This window comes from Crassostrea angulata, chromosome 3 (assembly GCF_025612915.1).
Source record: "Crassostrea angulata isolate pt1a10 chromosome 3, ASM2561291v2, whole genome shotgun sequence".
Classification (NCBI taxonomy): Eukaryota; Metazoa; Mollusca; class Bivalvia; order Ostreida; family Ostreidae; genus Magallana; species Magallana angulata.
This window is the reverse complement of record NC_069113.1, coordinates 33,473,944-33,498,133: the sequence shown is the minus strand read 5'-3', so window position 1 is coordinate 33,498,133 and position 24,190 is coordinate 33,473,944. Positions and strand designations below refer to the sequence as shown.

Genomic DNA, 24,190 nt, shown 5'->3' with positions numbered 1-24,190 from the left:
ATAACTAATTAACTTTTTACCTACTACAAGTCATTCCCGCATACTAAGGAGTGCCGACAATTTTGTACAAAGTATCTTACAACAATATCTATTGGACAAATTATTATTCAATTAATACTACAATGTAATATTTCAGTAAGGAAGAGTGCATGATCGAGTCAAAATGTTTTGTTTGTATTATTTATCACACAAAAAAAATTACTACATTCAATATTCGTTGAATATCAATTTCAGTGGATTTTTTTGTTTGGATTATATACTATAAACAATGTCTGTTGCAGTGCAGTTACAATTTTTGATAATTTTCATTAATTTTGATAAGAAACAAATTGACGTATTCTTGACTAGATGTGATATTCATTGGATCCATAAAAATTATCGCCCACGAAAAGTAATGAACCCACCTAGCTATTTTATGTCCAGAATTAATGAAAATTACAGACACGTATCCTTTTTGAACTTTATATATACTTTGTATTTCAATTTCGTGAGATTTGTGGTATTTCCTTTTTGGTGTATTAAAAATCTTAAATTTGCAAAAGTGGACCTAGAAATTCATATATACACACACACACACAAACACATACATAATTGATCTGCAAAACAAAGACTTCCTATCTTGATAACTGCGGGAGGAGTTATCTGTACAATAAGGGTATACCCTTTTGGCAGCCGCACTCCTGTCTGCAACATTCACGAAAACTCCTACTTTATTTCTTAAATCAACCTCCATATAGTGCCATAACTAATGAACTTTTTAATTACTACAAGTCAATCCCGCATACTAAGGAGTGCCGACAATTTCTACAAAGTATCTTACAACAATATCTATTGGACAAATTATTATTCAATTAATACTACAATGTAATATTTCAGTAAGGAAGAGTGCATGATCGAATCAAAATGTTTTGTTTGTATTATTTATCACAATTTTTTTTACTTAATTCTATTTTCGTTGAATACCAATTACGGTGAATTTCATTGTTTGGATTATATGCTATATGCTATAAACAATGTCAATTGCAGTGCAATTACAATTTTTAATAATTTTCATTACCAACAAATTGACGTATTCTTAACTAGCAGTGATATTCATTGGATCCACGAAAATTATTATTAAAGTAATGAACCCACGTAGCTATTTTATGTCAAGTATTAATGAAAATTACAGACACGTATCCTTTTTATATATACTTTGTATTTCAATTTCGTGAGATTTGTGGTATTTCATTTTTGGCTCAACTGAGCTGAAAGCTCAAGTGAGCTTTTCTGATCACTTTTTGTCCGGCGTCCGTCTGTAAACTTTTTACATTTTCGACTTCTTCTCCAAAACCACTGGGCCAATTTCAACTAAACTTGGCACAAAGCATAATTGTGTAAAGGGGATTCATGTTTGTTAAAATGAAGGGCCTTGCTCCCTTTCAAGGGGAGATAATTAGGATTTACTGAAAATTAGTTGATATTTTGAAAATCTTCTTCTCAGAAACCATTTAGCAAGAAAAGCTGAAACTTGTTTGGAAGCATCCTCAGATAATGTAGATTCAAGTTTGTTAAAATCATAATCCCCGGGGGTAAGTTGGGGCCACAATGGGGGGGGTGGGTCAATGTTTTACATAGAATATATAGAGTGACTCTTTAAAAATCCTCTTCCCAGACACCTATCAGCAGGGAAAGCTGAAACTTGTGTGGAAGCTTCCTCATGTAATGTAGATTTAAAGTTGTGAAAATCATGACCCCCAGGGGTAGGGTGGGCCACAATGGTGGGGGGGGTGTCAAAGTTTTACATAGGAATATATAGTGTAAATCTATTAAAATTTTCTTCTCAAAAACCATTTGGCCAGAAAAGCTGAAACATGCGTGGAAGCATCCTAAGAGGGTATAGATTCAAATTTGTACAAATTATTGTCCCTGGGGATAGGGTGGGGCCACAATGGGGGTCAAAGTTTGACATAAGAATATATTGAGTAAAAATTTAAAAATCTTTTTCTCAAAAACTAATCAGCCAGGAAAGCTGAAACTTGTGTGGAAGCATCCTTATGTAGTGTAGATACAAATTTGTGTAAATCATGAATCCAAGGGAGGTTGGAGCCACAAGGGGGGAGAGGTAGAACTTTTACATAGGAATATATAGTGTAGATACACATTTGTGAAACTCATGACTCTGGGGGTAGGGTGTAGCCACAATGGGGGTCGAACTTTTACATAGAACTTTATAGTGTAAACATCTTCTCAGAAACTAATCAGCCAGGAAAATTTACATAGGAATGTAACTAGAATAAAATTAAAATAACTTTGTCTAAAAACCAATTGCCTAGAAAAGCTGTAAATTTACTGAAAGTAACCTCAGATAATGTAGATTTAAATTCTTTCAAATCAAAATCTTTTAATTATTTACAAAAATGAAATGTTATGATATATGGTTTTACTTATATGCAAGCATTTTGACATATTGCTGTATATCTTTCAAATTGTTTAGACTTTGGCCCCTGGATGATTCTTGGGCCTCACAAGGGGTTCAGAGTTTGATGTAGGTTTATATCCTTTATATAAACAATTGTTTAGGATGTTTTTGAGAACTGCAATGCTCAACAAGTGATATGGATATAAAATCATCCTTTTAGGAAAGAGACTTGATATAAATATAAGAATATCCCGGGTAAAAAAAATGGACTCTTACTCATACAGGATCTACATGTATTATACTACATTGCAAAGATAGTGTGAATTATGACTGTTAAGCTGATTTTCTCCTACCTATTGTTGCTCAGGTGAGCGATGTGGCCCATGGGCCTCTTGTTGTTAAGATGCGTATGGGAGAAACAAGCTGTTTTGCTGTTAATTGACAAAATGTGAGTTATGATTGAAAAACAATGACTCATAGATGAGATCACGTACATTATCATTATAAACTTAAAAATATTACTTGATATTACTTCAATATTACTTAAAAATATTACTCCAAAGAAGTTATAAAGAAAATAATTTTATAAAAGTTTAGACCACTTTATATTTCAAATCTTTACTTTAAATGCTTTATTTCCTCAAAAGAAAATGAATAACTATTTTTTGTTATGGTCTTATTGAATTATGCTTTTCTATTCAAAATATGCTGTTAAAGGGGGGGGGGTGTTAGTATTTATGATTTAGTCTTCCATGCACTCTGCCTGGTTCCGACGTCTTTAGATAGTCGTAAGCTTTCCTTGGATGTCTCGACCCTGGAACATCGGAGCGGATCCAGCAATATAAAAAGGGGGAGGGGTCCAAATGATGAAATTCAATACGTGGATAATTTATTATTCGTCAAAATTAAGAATTTTTTAACTTTTCTGTGCGTATGATAAGATCTACATGCAGTTCAACAGGGAACACTGCAGGCAAGTCCTGTCAGTTTTTATTTACCCATGCACTGTTGACCGTTTTGGTAAGGAAGATTTGCATATGATAATATCTAGCCGAAGTAAACAAGTCTCCAGCAATGAGAACATGCGCTTATGCTTAGTATAGAAAATTTCCGTGAGAAACAAAAAATATTTTAGAGTAATTTAAAAAAAAAGAAGCTATTATGATAATGGAATCTGTTGGTATTTTTCTCATCTCTGAAGTTTTAGTTCTGAACTATAATTCAGTTTTGATATTTTATTGATTGCCTTGTCAAAGGAAGGGCTCAATGGTCGGATACCATTTATCGGAAAGTGCAGATAATTTTTCTGCTAAATGATGGTACATCTGTAATGCAATATTGTACAAGCAATTGCCGTCTCCTGGAACTTATATATAGTGACCTTTGTAATGAGTGCGCTACATCATCCGTTCAGATGCACAAATATTCTGAAAAGTTTTTAAACAATTTTCATTATGGTTTACATGTAAACATTTGTAAATCCGGGTATGAATGTAGCCAGCATTTCAGAAAAATAACATAACCCGCATATATGCGGGTTACTGTACACAGCTAGGTTATTTTCGCCCCGTGTCATTTTTGCCTTTCTTCGCTTGCATACGGCTTCATCCCGTCTTGAATTCGCCAAGACGAATTTTAGTTTAAAGATAGATAATATAAGACATTCTTTAATTCGGCCGCTGACAACGAGGGCAAAAGGAAAGGGGCGAAATTAAAACGGGGCGAATATTTCCCTTATAATGCAGTATGTAATTTTCTTTTGCATCATACCGTATAATTTTCGTACGAAACGATGCATAAAATTTATCCATTATAGTTTCTAGGTTATAGCTTACATATAATTAGCAAAACAATTTGAAAGCAGCTTTTAAAAGTAAAACGAATGGGTGTACTCATAAACAAACGTAGTTTAACTCGATCGCTTTGACTTTTGTGTTTTCAGTTCAAAACCGTGTGAACTGCAATTGATTTTCTTATGAAATTGCACGTGAATGTCATTAATAATCTGTGGTTTTTGCGATATTGCTTTAGATTTTTTTTTTTTTTTTGTATTTCCTTCATGATTACTCAGTAAAATTAACACCGGATGCTCAAAGGGAGTACATGTACTTTACTTCGATAAACCAAAAATTTGTCTGTTTTACGAATTTTTTTTTAATTGTTACTTTGAAAGCATATTTTTTTAGATAATTTTAATATATTATAATAGACGAGATAATATTATAGTAGATTATATATGAAAAAATCGTCTTTAATAAGCATTTATTTAAAGGTTTTGCCCCTGAGTAAGGGGATCCTCTGGATTCGCCAATGAATTACGTGACATCTTCTATAGTTGACGGGTCGGCAGTGGTACCCATGCAACCACTTCTCGTTGGTTTCAGGTATCCAGTTTGACTCAGTTTATGTCATATACCCAGCAGGAAGATTTTGTTGCCTCTGTTAGTTGTCGTACTGAAGTCCTAGCTATACACACTGTCCACACCATTCCGTCTGGAACCACAGGGGCCAACCAAGTCCGTCATTTCAAAACGGACGTGGCCTTTGTATCTGGAACAGCTTCCACGCTGACCGAGCTGGGAAACACCTACTTCTGACATCCATATGGATTAATGATATTTCTTAGGAATCTTGTTAATCTTTCTCTCAGTATAGTCTGCGACAGGTCTGCATACTTTATGCTTTTCCTCGGTGCGCCTTTACAAAGTTTCCCCCCATGGTGGTATACAGTAATAAAGAATACCTAGATTAGAAAGATTTGATACTTTTTGTATCTGAAATTTAAAAAATATCTAAAATTATTATGAAATTGGTTTCTCTCACTCCCTTCTTTTTTAGAATTTCGAAATTGGGGATATTTAGTTCTGTTTAATATTTTTCTGTGTTTCAAGCTATAGAGTGAGGAAATTCCAAGTGCTGATGACTCATACATTAAATTCACTTTACACCTTGATTTGCGACATCTTAAAAGAAATTTAAACTTAAAAATTTCCTTAAAACCAAAAACCCATCAAGGTTTGCATTCACGTTAAAAAGAGAACTATATGTTGCCGAGTCCTTTTATAAAAGTAAGTTTTATTCCTTAATTATGACATAGCCAGCCTCCATAAGCCATTCCCGAGATGCAACAGGATATCTACAGGATTGTCAGCAAATTCTACAAAGTGGCATACAGCAACACTTTAGTTACAAATCCATATTAAGATGATATTGGCGCTATTTCTCCTTATTTTGGAACAAGATTATGTTGTGTTTAATCAATTACGTTTATGCTTTAATTTGTTTCTTTGAGAAAAAATTGTAAATATTTCTTTCAATTTCATCACTACATGTATACTTTAAAAATGTATTTTGTATACCACAATTGAACGTTTTAGAAAATTAATACAAGTCCGTAAATTCTTGGTCGAAGTCGCATATAACAATCGTTGTGATTGAAATGGCTCAGTGGTTAGAGCACAAGATATTTGGTAACATTTTAAAGCTTTGGTTTTTAGGTTGAGGGATCGATACCACTCAAACTTTTTTTTCCTTATCGTTTGTTGATACAAAAATGTATATTCAAAACTGAATATAGCTAGAAACTGTCCTTTTGTAAACTTGTAATATAACACTGTCAAGTATATTCAGTTGTAAAAAATTATATTTGAAATCGTATTTCACGACAAAAACAAATGGGCATTTCCGCTATCTTATTACGGGGTCCCATCTTCCTTTAGTACAATTATTATCCATAGATTTTATTCTGTTCCAAATTTTTCATATCTATTTTTCTTTTGCATTTCAACTCAGTTGTGTAAGATGCACTAGTACCTACATGTATGTAGGGTTAACACTCCAACTCAAATGAATCAAATGTATCTTAAAACTAATCTAAATTAATCAGTTGCAAAACTTCGGTAAAATTCCACTGTACTGTATTTGACCTTATTAGTGAATGTTCAAAAGCACCTGACTTGCCAGACAGAATAGAATATGTCTCTGAACATGTCCATCTGACTTCATATCTGTCTTATAATTTTCCCATTTACACGTCGGCTTGGTAAGATGTGACGAGTCAGATCTGAAAAATCACCAGTGAGTGCGTAGTGTTCTAATCAAAATAAAATTACAGCACAACAGCAGTGTAAACTTTTCTGTTCTTCTTTTAATGCACTTAATTGTTCCCATTCAAAACATCTCATATACAGTGCACTTACATGATAATACCCTAGTTGAAGAGAAAACGAATGGAATGGTCCGCCAGTATCAAACACACACTGGTCTGAAGTGAAAGAAAGAAATCGGAGCATACTGTATTACAAGTAGAAACACATACAATTGTATGCCTCCCCCCACAAAAAAAAAATAAAATTAAAAAGAAATGCTCAAAGGGAGTACATGTACTTTACTTCGATAAACCAAAAATTTGTCTGTTTTACGAATTTTTTTTTAATTGTTACTTTGAAAGCATATTTTTTTAGATAATTTTAATATATTATAATAGACGAAATAATATTATAGTAGATTATATATGAAAAAATTGTCTTTAATAAGCATTTATTTAAAGGTTTTGCCCCAGAGTAAGGGGATCCTCTGGATTCGCCAATGAATTACGTGACATCTTCTATAGTTGACGGGTCGGCAGTGGTACCCATGCAACCACTTCTCGTTGGTTTCAGGTATCCAGTTTGACTCAGTTTATGTCATATACCCAGCAGGAAGATTTTGTTGCCTCTGTTAGTTGTCGTACTGAAGTCCTAGCTATACACACTGTCGACACCATTCCGTCGGGAACCACAGGGGCCAAGTCCGTCATGTCAAAACGGACGTGGCCTTTGTATCTCGAACCGCTTCCACGCTGACCGAGCTGGGAAACACCTACTTCTGACATCCATAGGGATTAATGATATATTTTTTAGGAATCTTTAGAATCTTTCTCTCAGTATAGTCTGCGACAGGTCTGCATACTTTATGCTTTTCCTCGGTGCGCCTTTTCGAAGTTTTTCCCCCATGTTGATATACGGTTGTAAAGAATATCTAGATTAGAAAGATTTGATACTTTTTGTATCTGAAATTTAAGAAATATCTAAAATTATCATGAAATTGCTTCAGTCCTTCTCTCACTGCCTTTTTTTAGTTAGAATTTCGAAATTGGGGATATTTGGTTCTGTTTAATATTTTTTCTGTGTTTCAAGCTATAGAGTGAGGAAATTCCAAGTGCTGATGACTCATACATTTAATTCACTTTACACTTTGATTTGCGACATCTTAAAAGAAATTTAAACTTAAAAATTTCCTTAAAACCAAAAACCCATCAAGGTTTGCATTCACGTTAAAAAGAGAAATATATGTTGTCGAGTCCTTTTATAAAAGTAAGTTTTATTCCCTAATTATGACATAACCAGCCTCCATAAGCCATTCCCGAGATGCAACAGGATATCTACAGGATTGTCAGCAAATTCTACAAAGTGGCATACAGCAACACTTTAGTTACAAATCCATATTAAGATGATATTGGCGCTATTTCTCCTTATTTTGGAACAAGATTATGTTGTGTTTTTTAATCAATTACGTTTATGCTTTAATTTGTTTCTTTGAGAAAAAATTGTAAATATTTCTTTCAATTTCATCACTACATGTATACTTTAAAAATGTATTTTGTATACCACAATTGAACGTTTTAGAAAATTAATACAAGTCCGTAAATTCTTGGTCGAAGTCGCATATAACAATCGTTGTGATTGAAATGGCTCAGTGGTTAGAGCACAAGATATTTGGTAACATTTTAAAGCTTTGGTTTTTAGGTTGAGGGATCGATACCACCCAAACTTTTTTTTCCTTATCGTTTGTTGATACAAAAATGTATATTCAAAACTGAATATAGCTAAAAACTGTCCTTTTGTAAACTTGTAATATAACACTATCAAGTATATTCAGTTGTAAAAAATTATATTTGAAATTGTATTTCACGACAAAAACAAATGGGCATTTCCGCTATCTCATTACGGTGTCCCATCTTCCTTTAGTACAATTATTATCCATAGGTTTTATTCTGTTCCAAATTTTTCATATCTATTTTTCTTTTGCATTTCAACTCAGTTGTGTAAGATGCACTAGTACCTACATGTATGTAGGGTTAACACTCCAACTCAAATGAATCAAATGTATCTTAAAACTAATCTAAATTAATCAGTTGCAAAACTTCGGTAAAATTCCACTGTACTGTATTTGACCTTATAAGTGAATGTTCAAAAGCACCTGACTTGCCAGACAGAATAGAATATGTCTCTGAGCATGTCCATCTGACTTCATATCTGTCTTTTAATTTTCCCATTTACACGTCAGATTGGTAAGATGTGACGAGTCAGATCTGAAAAATCACCAGTGAGTGCGTAGTGTTCTAATCAAAATAAAAATTACAACACAACAGCAGTATAAACTTTTCTGTTCTTCTTTTAATGCACTTAATTGTTCCCATTCAAAACATCTCATATACAGTGCACTTACATGATAATACCCTATTTGAAGAGAAAACGAATGGAATGGTCCGCCAGTATCAAACAAACACTGGTCTGAGGTGAAAGAAAGAAATCGGAGCATACTGTATTATATGTAGAAACACATACAATTGTATGCCCCCTCCCCCCCACAAAAAAAAAAATAAAATAGAAACATGGCTTCTATTTTATGAATGGGTCACCACACAAAAGTTGCTTTAAATGGCCTAGCGTTTGTGCAATTTTCAGAGTAAAAAAGCTTTGTTTTACAATGTCACAGCCTCATTTTATGACTGAACAATATTGTAATTCATATTTGTTTTCTTTTAATGACAAAATAAAACCCCTTTGAAAAAAGGAATGTGTTTACAGCAGAGCTTGAAATAACAAATCAATTTGAGCATCACAGGTGATAACAAAGTAAGAAATGACGCATTGGAAAAACCATCTACATTTACACCATGTTTAATCCACTGGTTTTTTTTCTCCAGAAATTCATAATCTCAGAGAAAACAAGTCTTGTGATTTGATCAAAAATTAAAACAACATATTTCTGCAATGAAAGATCATTTAAAAAAAAAGAAAGGGAAAATACATGTATATTCTCACCAAAAAAATAGAGTTGCATTAGTAAGCCATGTATTTTCTATGAAGCAATGTCTACTGTATTTGAACAGAATCAAATTTCAAATTCAAACAGAATTTAGGAGAAGACTAGCTAAGTTTTAGAACTTGTGTCTTATCCTTTTGATTTATTCAATAAAATATGTTCAATTCAAATTCAATTCAACAGAATCAACAGACACTAAATCATTGACTCGAAAACAAATTCAAATAGTTACCCTTCTTTTAACATCAGGAATAATGTATAAACTGTGTAAAAACAGAAGATTAGAAGTGTGATTTACACATTTCTTCCTTGCTTCACAAAGACAAGGAAGATTGTGCTATAATCCACATCAACATGCACAGTTTTGAACCATTTTGATGTGTAATTATCAATAGTTGTACAATTTGGCAGTCAAATTCAGAGCACCTTTTCAGAAGACTGAAAATTGGAAGTAACTGGGGCATATATAACTCATAATGATCAAGTTTCTGCAGTAAATTTCTATTGTTGTTCATATGTGTATATTCAAGATGGAAATATTAATGATGGTTGACAATTACAGTATAAGGCAGTAATCCAGAAAAACAATCACTTGATAGAATTCCACAAAGACACTACAATATACAAACATAGAAACCATACATAGGGCATGTTTCGACAAATATTATTAGTACAGAAATGAAAATTTGATAAATCTTGGAGATTTGAAGATGTTTCCACTTTAAGTAGTAAATACCAATAGGTGTTTTAAAACAAGTTTGAACATATTTGGTGGTCATTTGCTGAAATAATAAAAATCAACTACCCCTAGTTGTTCAAGTTCTGCGTACCTAAGGAACCTTGCAAGTTAAAAGTGTAACATAATTTAAAAGTGCAACACATGTGGTGAACATTCTTTATCTGAAGTGATCAGGCAAAAATAAGAAGTTTTTTTTAGATCTGTCTTGGATGAAAAATTAAAAAAAAAAATTGAACTGATGACATATGTTGTTTTATAATATCAGTGTGTTAAGCACAGTTGTGGTTATTTCAATATCATATTTTAATGCGCAACAATTTCTTTCTCTCAAAATAACAATAAAGAAAGTATTATAATGCAACAGCTTCTGGAACATGGCGAAAACGATGATCTTTAATATATCTCGGACAACGTAATGTACCAAAGATTCAGAGCATTCACTTTCTCAACAACTGAAATGGTGTTGTTCCAACAGCAGCAAGCAATCATAAAACATACTTGAAAGACCCCAAGAAACAAACAAAAAAATCACATAAAAAAATTCATAATGAGATGATCAAAATAAAATGACTATTTACATTGATGATATCTCAGATCATAACAGCATGTGTCCATCACAGAATATGCCAATCTAACACATCTATCTAACCAAATTCATCATCATCATCATCTTCTTCTTCTTCTTAATTATCACCATCATCGTACAAATATAACCAAGTTCTGTACTGCATGACTAGAACACATTATACATATTTATATTGACAAAAACCGACTGGCACTCTGATACTTTGTCTTTTCCATGGCGACATAACTGGGAAGTGACACGCATGAATAATTGTTTGTAAGCATACAAAGCGCTACTTAATATGACTATTATTGCACTTGAAAAATACACAAGTTTTGGCAAAAATAAACATAAATTGCATATGAAATCAGTTTGCAATCCCACAAAGCACAGTTAAACTGAAAATAAATAATCATGTAATGAACTTGCAAATTGTGAAGACATTGAGTTCACTAGGCACTTGATACATTCAACAGCATACTGCATTCAATAATACAGAAGTCTACATGTTCATGTCTACATGTTGAATCAAAAATGTTCTCTTCTAAAGCACTGCAAACACACCACATCTCCAACCCTGTCCATCCCATATGTTAATGACTAATTAGCATGTCATTAATATGCATACAAATGAGGTAGAATATGAATATTCATGAAGACTTGGAATGACTCTCCACAACTGATATGGGTCAAGTTAAATAAAAAAAAAACAATGAACAGAAAAACACGCAATGAATGAGTGGACTTTTTGTGTCACAGTGACTAAAAAGGAATGGCAGGGCTCACAGTTACTAGACCATGATTTCATCCTCATCCTCACAAATGTTGTGGAGGGCTGGGATCGAGACAGAACTGGATTCCCACGAAGGTTCGCGGGTGTGAGCGATTGGAAGCACCGAGGACCCCTCTGAAATGTTCGATGCAGTGGAATCGTTGGCAGTGCTCTCCAGAGGATCGCTCAGGTCGTCACTGCTACAGGAAAAACACTGGTCTCCCCGTTTGTCTGGGCAGGGTTTGTACCGCTTTGGGGGTCTTTTGATGGGATTGTTGGAGACTCGCCTCTTGGTTAAGTGCTGAAGCTGAGAAGGGGGACTCACTGCAAGAAAATAAGGGTGTACCATTAAAATGCAGTCATTTTATAGACAATCAATAACATTGAAAATTTTAAAATTTCATTTATTTTGTGCGAAATTTTACAAATGTTAAAAAAAAAAATATTTTGTTATAATCTTTATTGTTTAAATCTTATATCCTTATTTATTGTTACAAATACTTACTTTACAAAGAAAGACAGATTATACTAATTAACAGAAACACATTCATTTTCTAATCAAACTTTGGATGCAAACATTGAACATGACATAAAAAGTACAGTTCATTGACATTCTGGGGATGATCCGAGGAAGAGTCTTTTGATTAAAACATTCAAAGAATAGGCCCTATAAAGTTTATATACTTCAGATTACATTAGAAAAGATGGATTTGCATGCATCATATTCAGTACTCTCAATTATACTTTCACAGGAAATCTTGACGGTACAGACTTTATAATCATTACAAGAAACTATATGTACAAAACCATTACTAAACTTTCATTACTTCTTGGTAAAAATCATTATTCCCTCACTTATAATCATAAACTATGAATGAAATATCCTAAATCCTACAGTCAAGTTCAAACACAAATTTTCAAAAATAATAATTTATTCACAGTGAACTTGGAAAATGCTAGGCTGAAATTTTACAAAATAAAGTAGCAAAATTGTAATAAAATTCATCATTCAAGCTGAAAATCAAAGTGAAAAGAACTAAATGAATGAAGCGTACTGTAACAGTCTTCATCAATCACAACTAGAACTAGGAAAAAAAATAGGAACAAAAGTTGTTCTGAAATATAGGGGATTTAGACTAGCTAAATTAGAAATATACCTAAAGTTAAACCCGTGCGCTAACCATTCCTGCGAAATTTTAAGACAAAAAATAAAGACAGATAAATTGAATTCAAATGAGAGATTGTTAGATACATGTATCAATATAATCATGAAATGATCATAATTCCATTGTTTATAACACATACAAATGAAAAATTAATATAGAAGAGGACAAAATGGGATGAGCATTCCAATTACCACAATTTAAGTTTGACTACTCCTTGGCCTTTGGTTTGATTTTGCTTTCACTTTCATTTTCCTCCCTTCCAGAAAAGAACAAGACTTAGTACCAAACGAATGTTAATCAGATCTACCTAAATAATTATTATTAAAGTGTGTACGTCGGTCAGGAAAACCGTGCTCTGATATACAAATACATGAACATATTTTCACACCAATTTCAAAATTTTTAATACTGTATACAAGGTTATTTTTGCCCCAGGTAATATTTTCGCCCTTCTACACTTGCATCCAGTTTCGCCCCGTCTTGAATTTGCCCAGACAGTTTTGTTTGACCAAAAATAATTGAGACATTGGGATTCACCAAGTCTTATATTTGCCAGCTGACAACCAGGATGAAAGTGGCGAAAATAAAATGGGGGCAAATATTTCCATGTATATAGTATTAACAATATTTGGGACAATACAAAGTACACACAAAGCTTGTTGGGAGCAGCTAGAAGCCAGCATCAATGGTCTGAGCAATCAACCTTTATTCAACTGGGTAAGACTATTCACTGGAATTAGACTTTTATCTTTTACCCTTACACTTATGTAATCTATCTGTTCACCCAAAAACGTCAACACTTTTTGAAAGGTATAAAAATCTTAAATCTACCTGCTAAGTAATTGTTATCGATTAATATTTCTCAATCAATCTACAGTATGTATTTTAGAAAATGAAAATACAATTTATTTTGTTTCCATTGTAATTTGTGTGCTTCATTGTGCTATGCATCATATTTATCAGTTTCTTTCAAAAACAACAAACTTAAGCTTTCAAAACACACTGTATATGGTTTCTATTGTCTCATATTTCTAAACACACTATTTGATCATTTAAGAATGCGACCTAGCTGTTAATGTAAATTACAAGTAATTATCACATGATACACCCATAACTTTAAATGTGAGAGACTCGAGCCAGGGGACCAATTGATGATAAGTTGAAGGCCTTGTTGATTTGTTCCAATTGCAAGATACTAATTTATGATTTATTTGGATTTGGTGGCCGCACCTATGGCAATGGGAGTGCAAAATGGCTCTACAATAAAGAATTGGGTTGTTGTTTGAGCTGCAGACAGACCATTGACACTAAACTCTATTGGGTTATTCTGCACAGTGAAAAGGACGCTACAATAAAAATAAAGCAGCCAAAGAAAAAAATACCAGAAACCACCAGTAACCTCCACTTGATGATTACCTTTACTTGTCTATACACCAAAAAGAACAGCACAGTATGAAATCAATGGCACAGATTCAGCTGTTTATATCAAAGATTAAATTTGTTAAAATGCATTTGACTTTCAAACTTATCAAAATATTAGAAAGGCGGTTAAACGCATTGCAAGAGAGCAATATTTGAACAAATAAATGTTACTTAATAAAAAAATTTCACCTCAATCCTTTCCTTTCTTTTTATCAAATAAAATTATATAAAAAATTCAGCTATTAAACAACATTAACACCAAAAATAATATAACGAACAATATGTAACAAAGATATATACCACAAAGTTTGGTATATGTACGATTTTACACTGATTATGAACTGTATCCAAAATTAAATCATTAGTATTCACATCACACTACATTAAATCAATACAGTTTCAAGAAGCCCGGTACCGGGTGGTTCTTCTCTGGATTGCTCTACACTGAACCCAAAAAGCTCCTATACAGGTATTTTATTACACACAGGAGATCTGCGGAGGGTCAGCACACATACACACACAGCACACTTTGAACAACTAACACGGTCTACCGGTGCCTACCTGGAAGGTCAAAGGTCAAGGCGTATTCCTCGTTTTCCTCCTCGTCAGCGGTATCGTATATGCTATCCATGCCATCGGTGCTTAGACCATCATCGTCCGAACTTAAGTGCCGACACTCTAAGGCTGGCAAAAGGGAGGTCAGGTTTTCTCTATAAGAATGTAATTTCATATTAATAAACATTGTACATAAATGTATAACCATAAATTGTATATATACATGCAAATCCTTGTAGGATTTGGTCATGTGGTCAATTGCGTTCATATCCCACTGGACCTTTTATTACGGGAACTTCTGTATCATTCTTTACTTAGTCTATAAAATCAAAAATATATTAAACAGAAATATTGTGTGACGGACCTTTCTTTCTGAATGGACCTGATGTGTGAACACAGAGCCTTCTCCTCCTCCTTTGCCTCCTCCTCATCCATGTCCTCAGGAACCCCTGTCTCCTCCGTGATAGAGCTCACCTCAGGCTCGGGGGAGGTGGGCGGACGCACAGGGCTCTGTAAAAGTGAAATGTCAACATTTATAACAATACACAAAACTATCTCTTTATCCTTTCACTAAGTTAATAAAAAAATATTGTTCTCTTAAACTATTCACTGTAATTAACATAATGGGCCCTGGAGAGAGACTGATGCCATTTTATAAATGACAGTCTACTGTGTTGCGAAAGTAAAACTCATTCAGTACGATCACGAATATAATAAAACCTTGGATAAAGCAAAGTTTTTTTGAGTCCATTGGAATATTCCTTACAAATCTTTTTAGAATTTTACAGTTATAATAAATTTCTATATAACAAATTTAATGATAAAGCGAACTGATTCCAAGTCCAGTAGAGGTAAATAATACACATGTAATGAAATTTAACATTTTCTTTACAGGTTAAAAGTTTGTACTATCATTTAATAAAATAGTTGAATGAATTTATTTTCACCTAAATTCTTCAATTCACAACCTGGTTATTAAAGGTATCAAAGATTAAGAATATATTTTCATCCTTAGCCACAATTAGCAAAATTTGTAGTCTGGTGAAAGAAAAAATGTATCTAGTGAATTTGCTATAGTTATCATTACAAATTTGTTATACAGATATAACAAATTATGGATATAACGAAGTAAATCCATTGGTATGTTGGATGAAAACTGTCATACAGAACGTTATTCACACCCATATAAATATTTCTTTTCCAAACAAATAAAACTTTGTAAAGCTATAAAAATTTGCCCATTGAAAAAGCAGTACCTCAGTTACCATGACAGGGTTCAATGAAAGTCTGATATGACAAAGCACTATAACATGACCTTGTATTTCATTATCCCCCTCTCGTGACTCACCCTTGCTCTCATGCTGAGTCGCACCACATTGAGGCGGTCTGTAGCGGTTACCTCCGCCGTCTCCAGTGTACTTAGGTCGTTGAATGTCTCTTTTATTTTCAACAGTTGTTCAGTAATGATTTGCTTTATCACACTAAAAGACAATGGAAGCAAATGAATTTAAAAATGGACCTACCTTTAAATCCTTAAATCATTATTGATAAGGTTGTAGGGTTGGTTGAAGCAATCTTACACATCTTTTTCAAACATGCCATTAAGAAGTTTTTTTTATTTTTTTTATAAACAAAGTAAATACGATATAAAATCCTCAGCAACATTAGATATTCTACAACATCAAGGAACTTAACACTTTTATCATAGATTTGACTTTTATATTGAATACCTTAACAAATGTTGCAGTGTTTACTAGTTTTGAAGTACTATGAGGGTTGGAAATATTGTTGGGTTGTATTTATTTGCAAAATACAAGTATATGTTGTGCATGTACTTGCATTCAATGAACAGAACTACAAACTTACGCAGTTTGTCTTGGCACTTGGTTGAGGGAATCTTGAGCTTGAAGTTTCTTGTTGGTTCTGAGTAATGCTGGTGCAAATATGATGGCTAGGCCATTTGAGGACATTTTGTTTAAAGCTTCATTGTGAGCAATTCTCGCTAAGTGGAAAATCAGTCTCTCAAACAAATCGTAATTTGGCTTTGGTAGCTTCTCAATCACAGCATACATAGCTTGCACTCTTTCCTTCTCATCATGAATTTCTGAAATAAAATAGTGGAAAAAACTTACAAGAAGCATAAAATAAGGAATCTACAGTATTGATATTAAGATAAACTCTTTATGCTTCTTGTAATATAAAATCGCTAACACCGATTTTTTAAAATCATATTTCCTAATAGTTTACATCTGTCCGAAAATTAAAGCAAGATTTTAAAATCTGCGAGATGGGCTTCTCGCGATTTTACGCAGAGAATAATTCCTCGCGTTTAATTAGGAATTTACTGTAGCAACAATATAAATTTGTGATTGCCAAATTTTGATACTATTTTATATGGTAACAATTGTCAAAAAAAAACAGATTTAAAAAATTTGCAGGTGATCCTATTTGCCACTATATGCCAATATGTATTCATTGCATTTGATTAGAATATACAGTACCTGCAGTTCTCAGGAAATCATCATAAAGTTCAAAGGTCAGCAAGGGTTCGGGGAGTTCACGGAAGAAATATTTGAGCACTGTGGTTAGTGTGTGAATAGGGTATTCTTCAATATCTATGGCAGTCATATCTGGGGAAAATATAAATCACACTTATACTTGATAAATGAACATGATATAAAGCAAATCTTAAGAAATGTAAGTGTTCTAGATCATTTATCATTTTAATCAGAATTTTTAGACTATGTACAAACCTTTTAAAATATTACAACATACATCATACATTATACAAATTTCATTTAACATCCAGACAACTTTCACTAGCAAGAATAGAAATGTAAGGCAAAACAGAAGTTCAATTAGAACAACCGTTACTCTCCTATCTCATTTTTTAAATTAACACTGCCTATAAAAGGTACTTGGAAAAATTGCGTGGGAATATAACTTTTCTATTGTACCATGAAAAAAATGGTCATTTGTTTGCCCTATCTCAACTCAGCAAGTAGATAAATTTTGGGTTGGTAGGGATGAATTATTTTAAAGTTGCCCATTAATCAAAATGAAAACAAGATCAGCAATCATGTTTTTCCTTTAAAAAATTATTCCCTAACCAGAGGAATTTTCCCTTAAATAGCATGCCCCAAATACAGCAGTTTTCACTTTAAAATACACAGCTATTTTCACTTAAAAAATCATGTCCCAAATTTGAAGTGAAAAATCTTGAGTCAGGTACTTTTTGGTCATTGGGTCTTGAGCAGGCAAACACACAATGTTTTTGAAAAAAAATTGGCAGAAGGATCGAGTGAGCACTGACCACCAACTTTGAACTGCATTCTAAAACAGCTGGACTCTAAGACGACAGTCCAGAGCAGTCATCCACTCACCTTCTTTACCACTGTCGATGTTCTGCTTCAGTTGTTTGACCTTCGCAGTAGCACCAGATTTGCGGTACACTCCGACAGTGAACATCCCATGGGTTTCTATGGCAACAATAAGTCGTTCCACAATAACCGGGATTTTGTGGTCATCTGACACTAAGCTGGCCAATGGAACTCCGTAAACTTTGGACCCAGGGTTCTACAAAAGCAGGGGAAGAAAAACAATTTTAAAAACAAATTTCTTCAAATGCAATTATAATCATAAAATTAATAGTGTTTGACATTGACTTTGAAATGCAAAGCTGGTGCTTTGAAAGCCATTAAGCAGTCTTGAAAAAAAAAGAAGGAAATTGTATGTTCAGCTAGGATATGTGCTAACATATTGTAAATTTTTACATTATATAAAAAAAGAGAACAAAATCAAAAAGAATTATTCAGTATGGAATGAGAGCTAAATCCAAAAACTTAAACACAGCAACTCCATTTTGAGATTTAAAAAAAAAAGGCCTTATATTGACGTATACATGTATGTGTAATGCATTTGAACAATTTTTAGCTCGTCAGAAATTGTGCAACTGAAAAATTAATTTAACAAAATGAAAATGGAAAACCAAGCCAGTTTGATATTATAAGTAGCATGTACACGTACAAATAAGAAAGAGATTTCGTTATCCATAAAAAACAAACAAGTTCAACAACATAGGGCAGTCACACAGCTATCGGAGAGAAATCGACAACACCCAGAACTCACAAGGTTCGACAAAACCCGGGCTAAGTCCCCTGACCCCCAGAAAAAGCAGCACTCAACTGGGAACTACAGAGAAGAGAGGAGCAGAGAGACAATTAATACACTGATCATTAGTACAAGTTCTGGTCATTACATGTTCTAAGCGTATAGGTTTACACCATGCACAGTTGTCTCCCATCTCTGGTTTATATTCTATTTGTGTTAATTAATAAATACCGTACTTGTAATGGTCTATACTAGTATATAGGGGCTTTTTCAATGACAATTTCAAACCCTAAATTGTGTTTTTAGTTATTAGGTGAATGAATTCTTTATGTACTGTACATAATACGGAAAATAATTTTATTTATATTTCTCAGCTTTTACTTTTGTTTACCGTAGATAATAACAAAAGAAAATAGTTCTTTTCAGGAAGTTTTTTGTTCTTTTTTTTTTTTTTTTGCATTTTGCCTTATTTGCATTTTGCATGATATTATGTTTTTATTTTTCTCTTAGTTTATTCCACACTGAAACGAAAGCTGTTTTCTAGCATTTACCTAAAACAAAACAAAAATAACATGTAACACTTCAATGACACTTCTGTTAGTTTTGTACAGAACTACATTTAGATATGAGAATGTATCTAGACCCCTTGCCATTTCAGTATGGTCTATAATAACCTGAGCCATTTTATTGAGATGGACAATTAGAGCCAGCACGGTGGGCCGAGCTTGGTCCAGAGACTCAACTCGGGGCCTGAACGGCTCGGACAGTAAGTGCCGAGCTCGAGATTTTGGGGACAAAGGTCGTTTGTCCTTGTGAAAGGCCTGAAATTACAAAATGTCTTCTTCAATGTTTCTTGTTAGAAGGAATACAATGAAAGTGAGACAAGTTTTCTATAATCAAGTGCTTGGATTATTGGTGGTTACAAAGCAAAAGTCTGGATATAATGCATGTACTGTATTACATTTTGGGGAAAATGCAATCCATTGTAGTAGAGAGGGTTTTTTGTTATCTATTCTATCATTTCATCAAATCAAAAACACTCAAAAAAACTTCAAGTGTATATTTATGAAGGCATACAAGATTTTTCTATACTAAGAAAGATAACTCATATCAAATATTCAGTCAGAAACTTAAAACAGGAGGACTAATAGGGAATGAGTGCAATTTGTCAGAATGTTGACTAGATTGTGCTTCGTCTTGGTTTACCTGATTGTCCTGTGCTCCTTTACACATGCTCGTTGATTTGTTCACACATCTCTTATGGCACGTATATCTACACACTGAAAACACACACACAAAAAATTAACCATTAAAACAACATGTCATATTTGTGTTTTGTTGAATCCATTCAATAATTCATAACGAATAATTCTTCTGTCATTCTAAAATTTACAATTGGAATAAAATATTTCCATGATAAATATGTTTTGAAGTCTTTTTTCCTTGACCTTTCACATTTTCTTGGTCAGACACAGCCTCTACTGTTGCTTACCTTGGCACACGCTTCCCTTCTCCATGATCCATATAATGTTGGAGCAGAACTCACAGAAAGTCGGTATACCAAACTGGGTCAGACAATACTTGTGTCCCAAGAACTCCTTAAATGATTCAACCAGATAGAACCCATTAACCCAAATCATAAGTGTTTACAAACTATCATTTACATGTACATACACATGTTCATACAAAATAAGTTCTTTACAATATATATATAATAAAACCGTTGACCTGCTGGAAAAATATTCAAGTCAGTCCTTGAATTTATACTTTGATCTCAAAATATAAAATCTGATAATGGATTATCTTTCCTATGTACATGCAATCAAAGTTTTCATCCAAGTTTTCTCCGACTACTCACATAGACATCTTTTTTGGTCTTCTCTTGCTTCTGATTCTTGTTGTCCACCTTCTTGTCTTGCTTCTTTTTCTCTTTCTTGTGATGTTTGATGAATTCATCCAGAAAGCCACGGAATGCGTTGACCCCCATCGTCACAGGGAACGAAGCATTGGTCCTCTCCAGTTTCACCTCGGCCTCCAAGGTCAAGGCGAACTTGGTCAGCAGATTTCTGTATGGCAAATGAATCTCTCCTTTCTGTCCAAAAAAAATCTACTTTTTATTTTTCTCTTAAGATTTGTGAACTATGAAAAAAATTAATTTTCATGTTTTGAATTCAATTTCAACAAATAATTACAGTGATTTCTAAAAATAAGTTTTTGAATTATTATTATTTTTTTTTTTTTTTACAAAAATCCAAATAACTGGTATACATATATTTGTTCTCCATTGTACATATGTTGCATTTGAAATTGCATATGAAAAAGGTACTTATATAAAGTCTGACCTGTTTTTCTACAGATATTGTGGCCTGCATCTCCTTATGGAAGGCACTTAATGACCGCTTAAACACTTTGTCAAATATAGTTTCCTTCTTTTTGTCTCTAGTGTAATCTTTAAGCTGAAAATATACACAGAGATGTTTGTAAGACAAGATTTTCTCCCATATATTCATTCCTCTGAAGAGTTGTCTTTCTTTAAACCTGATATTGATTTGTATACACCATATTTAGGTTTGAACATACTGCTATTAAAATGTTTAAAACAACAAACTCATCTAGTTTCCAGCACATAAAAAAGTTTCAATCCAAATTTATAAAACAACACCACAATGCATTTCTAAGCCAGCAGCTGAACACATTTAGATTCATACTGACTGAATGCCCATTCCACAAGGAGCTTTAGAACTGCCAGTACCTTTTTGTAAATGAAGATATCCAGGTTAGCAAACTCGCCAAAGTCTGTGATGACTAGATCTGCAGGATACTGCCACTCGGAGGTTCCCTCTACCTTCCAGTTCCCACGTGCCGGAGACTCATTTCGTCTGATGGCAGGTTTGTGGCGTGGCTTCTTTCGCCCCTTACGTGGAAGATCTTCACTGGAAGAACGTAAGTCTTCTGCTGCTTTGCCTTCGGTCGGAGAAGCCGGTGATGATGGAGGTTGTGTGCCCTCTGTAGGCAATACTTGCACACCCACTGAAAGAATAGAAATCATGAGGTTTCAGGTATCAATTTGCACAGTTGAGGTGTCAAAGTAGCCATTTGTCAAGTTTATGGTAATAGGCTTCATCATTATCCAAAGAACACTGCATGATTTTCTTTGATTTTATTATTTGATGTTACATATACTGTGGTTTCATTAATTTTCGTGGGTATCAAATTTCGTGGATTTTCTGAAATCCACAGTTTCAAGGATACGTAATTTCGTGGCCAATGATCCTATCAATACAAAATGTTAGTTGAAATTGAACTTCAATGAACATTTAATTTCGTGGATCAACTTAACAACGAAATCCACGACAATTGGTATTCAACGAATATTGATGAAACCACAGTAGAATAAAATGTTCACCAATGAAAGAACATTAGGAACAAATTAGAAACTGCAAGTTTTCACTTTATTCATAAAAGTGCCTGGGGGCATTTATGAAACCACAGTATATACCTATTACAATATTTGGAAAACCCTGAAGTTGTCCTCACATTTGGGACAAGAAGCAGTTTACTTACTCTGAAGACTGTATTTAGCTCTCCTGAAGCAATGAAACATAGCCAAGAGTAATATCCAACATAACTGCTATCATAAAATTGTCCATAAAAACATAATACAGAATCCCAACATTAATAAAAGATCTTTTCTTGCAATACTAGTATTCAATGCAATCATAAGCTCTATTATTAAACAGAGATTAAGAAAATTTACACATATACATACAACCCCAATTCTCTGACCCTTAGAGCCTTCAAATCTCTGTCACTTTAGCAAGCTAATTTGGCAATGAATCACTATATGCCATGTTTGTTCTTCCACCTTTATGTGGTGATACACACACTTCTAAATAAAACCTGACCAGAGCATTATCTTTCCCATTCAAAGCTAGGTGTGTCATATGGATAAAACTTTTCACTTCGGTACTAAACATCTTTTCTGCATTAAAAAACCAACAACAAAGTCTATGACATTAAAGAATATACCACACATGAAGCATCCCAGAGAATTTTCAAATCCATCCAGTAAGTTCCCTCTAGATCTCTAGTGACTTCAATATACGACTGTATACTTACGTTTATGAGGGCGCTTTGGCTTGATTTGGACAGGAGCAGCTGTTTCTTCATCACTGTCATCCACTCCATCTTTCTTGGCCTGTCTTTTACCTGTCAAATTTATACATTCTCTGTTATTTTAATACTAAACAAAACTCCATGAAATGACTTCAGTCACTTTTTCAACAATGAAAGAAGGCTTGTGTTACCAGTAGATCAACTGATGATGAAATTAATATCGAAATTAAGAAATCCAACAAATAAAATTGTGAATAAGAAATTTAAAATAGAAAAGGATTGGGACAAAAAAAGTAGAACTACAAATTGTTAGAAGTAATTTATAAAGTAATCACACAATTTTGCACTGCAATCAAAATATAAAAAGTGAACTTGTGATGTTATATAAGTCTACACTGCATTAACAGTTCAACCTCAAACACTGACAAATGTACCGGCTAGTTTCCTAGCCACTTCAAGGTACATAATACATGAATGGATATGACAGAATGTATTGAAAATGGCTGATGCAATGAGTAATGAGGTATCATAGAGGCCATTGGCACAAGTTAGATTGGAGAATGAATCTCGGTATACAAAATAATACAATTAGATACAGGTTCTTTGGAAACTGTTTAGTCGCAGGCTTCATTCCCTGGATATTTTACATGCATAATGTTTAAGTATACGGTAGATATGTACTAGTGGTGTTATTTTATAATCATCAATAGGAATTGTTAAAGTTTATAGTACATGTACCAGTATACATTTTCGTTTGTATTAAAAAAAATGGCAAAAGTCAATTCAAATCATTTTTATGGAATATTGTCAGACACAAAGCAATATTTGCTACACTTAAGAATTGAAAATAAATATTCATATTCTTACATTTACAGTGCGTCTTATCTCAATCTGATATACATGGATATGCATGGAACTTTAATATAATGAAAGATCTTTTTAATGGGTATGAAATTCAAATACAAGACTTCCATGCTTTGAAAAGGATTGAATCATCAAATACGGAAACTGTTTTTGATGAAAAAAAAGTAGCGTAGTTTAGTTTTAAAAGGTCAAAGCCGAGTCAAAGTCAACCATGCTTAGCCTGCAGGTTTACTCACTGCTTCTGTGTCGCAGAAATCGGAAGGAGGAAGATCGAGATCCGATTGGTGGCATACAGCTCGTTGCTTCTTATCAATAAAACAAACAAGAGAATTCCTACACTTATTCTTTTAAATAAATTTTTTTTTTAAAAAGCACAAAAAAATGAGAACTT

General features: G+C 33.4%; 1 protein-coding gene across 17 annotated transcripts in view; it reads right to left on the bottom strand.

Moving 5' to 3' along the window:
* Positions 1–8,818: 8,818 nt before the first annotated feature.
* LOC128178789 (unconventional myosin-IXa-like) overlaps positions 8,819–24,190 on the bottom strand; it is a 66,252-nt gene continuing 50,880 nt past the window's right edge. For 9 of the 17 annotated variants that reach the window (XM_052846117.1, XM_052846119.1, XM_052846123.1 and 6 more), the window contains 14 exons: positions 24,036–24,104; positions 22,939–23,028; positions 21,572–21,849; positions 21,162–21,275; positions 20,678–20,911; positions 20,312–20,417; positions 20,026–20,099; positions 18,093–18,285; positions 17,211–17,339; positions 16,576–16,813; positions 16,058–16,190; positions 15,074–15,219; positions 14,716–14,864; positions 8,819–11,890 (listed from right to left, as the gene is read on the bottom strand). In XM_052846117.1, coding sequence (XP_052702077.1) covers positions 11,586–11,890; positions 14,716–14,864; positions 15,074–15,219; positions 16,058–16,190; positions 16,576–16,813; positions 17,211–17,339; positions 18,093–18,285; positions 20,026–20,099; positions 20,312–20,417; positions 20,678–20,911; positions 21,162–21,275; positions 21,572–21,849; positions 22,939–23,028; positions 24,036–24,104 — 2,258 coding nt within the window. In that variant the 3' untranslated portion in view covers positions 8,819–11,585. Of the gene's footprint in view, positions 11,891–12,723; positions 12,753–12,923; positions 12,989–14,114; positions 14,209–14,343; positions 14,360–14,715; positions 14,865–15,073; positions 15,220–16,057; positions 16,191–16,575; positions 16,814–17,210; positions 17,340–18,092; positions 18,286–20,025; positions 20,100–20,311; positions 20,418–20,677; positions 20,912–21,161; positions 21,276–21,571; positions 21,850–22,938; positions 23,029–24,035; positions 24,105–24,190 lie in introns of those variants that run through there. The other 8 variants (XM_052846120.1, XM_052846121.1, XM_052846127.1 and 5 more) reach the window with 7 other exon arrangements.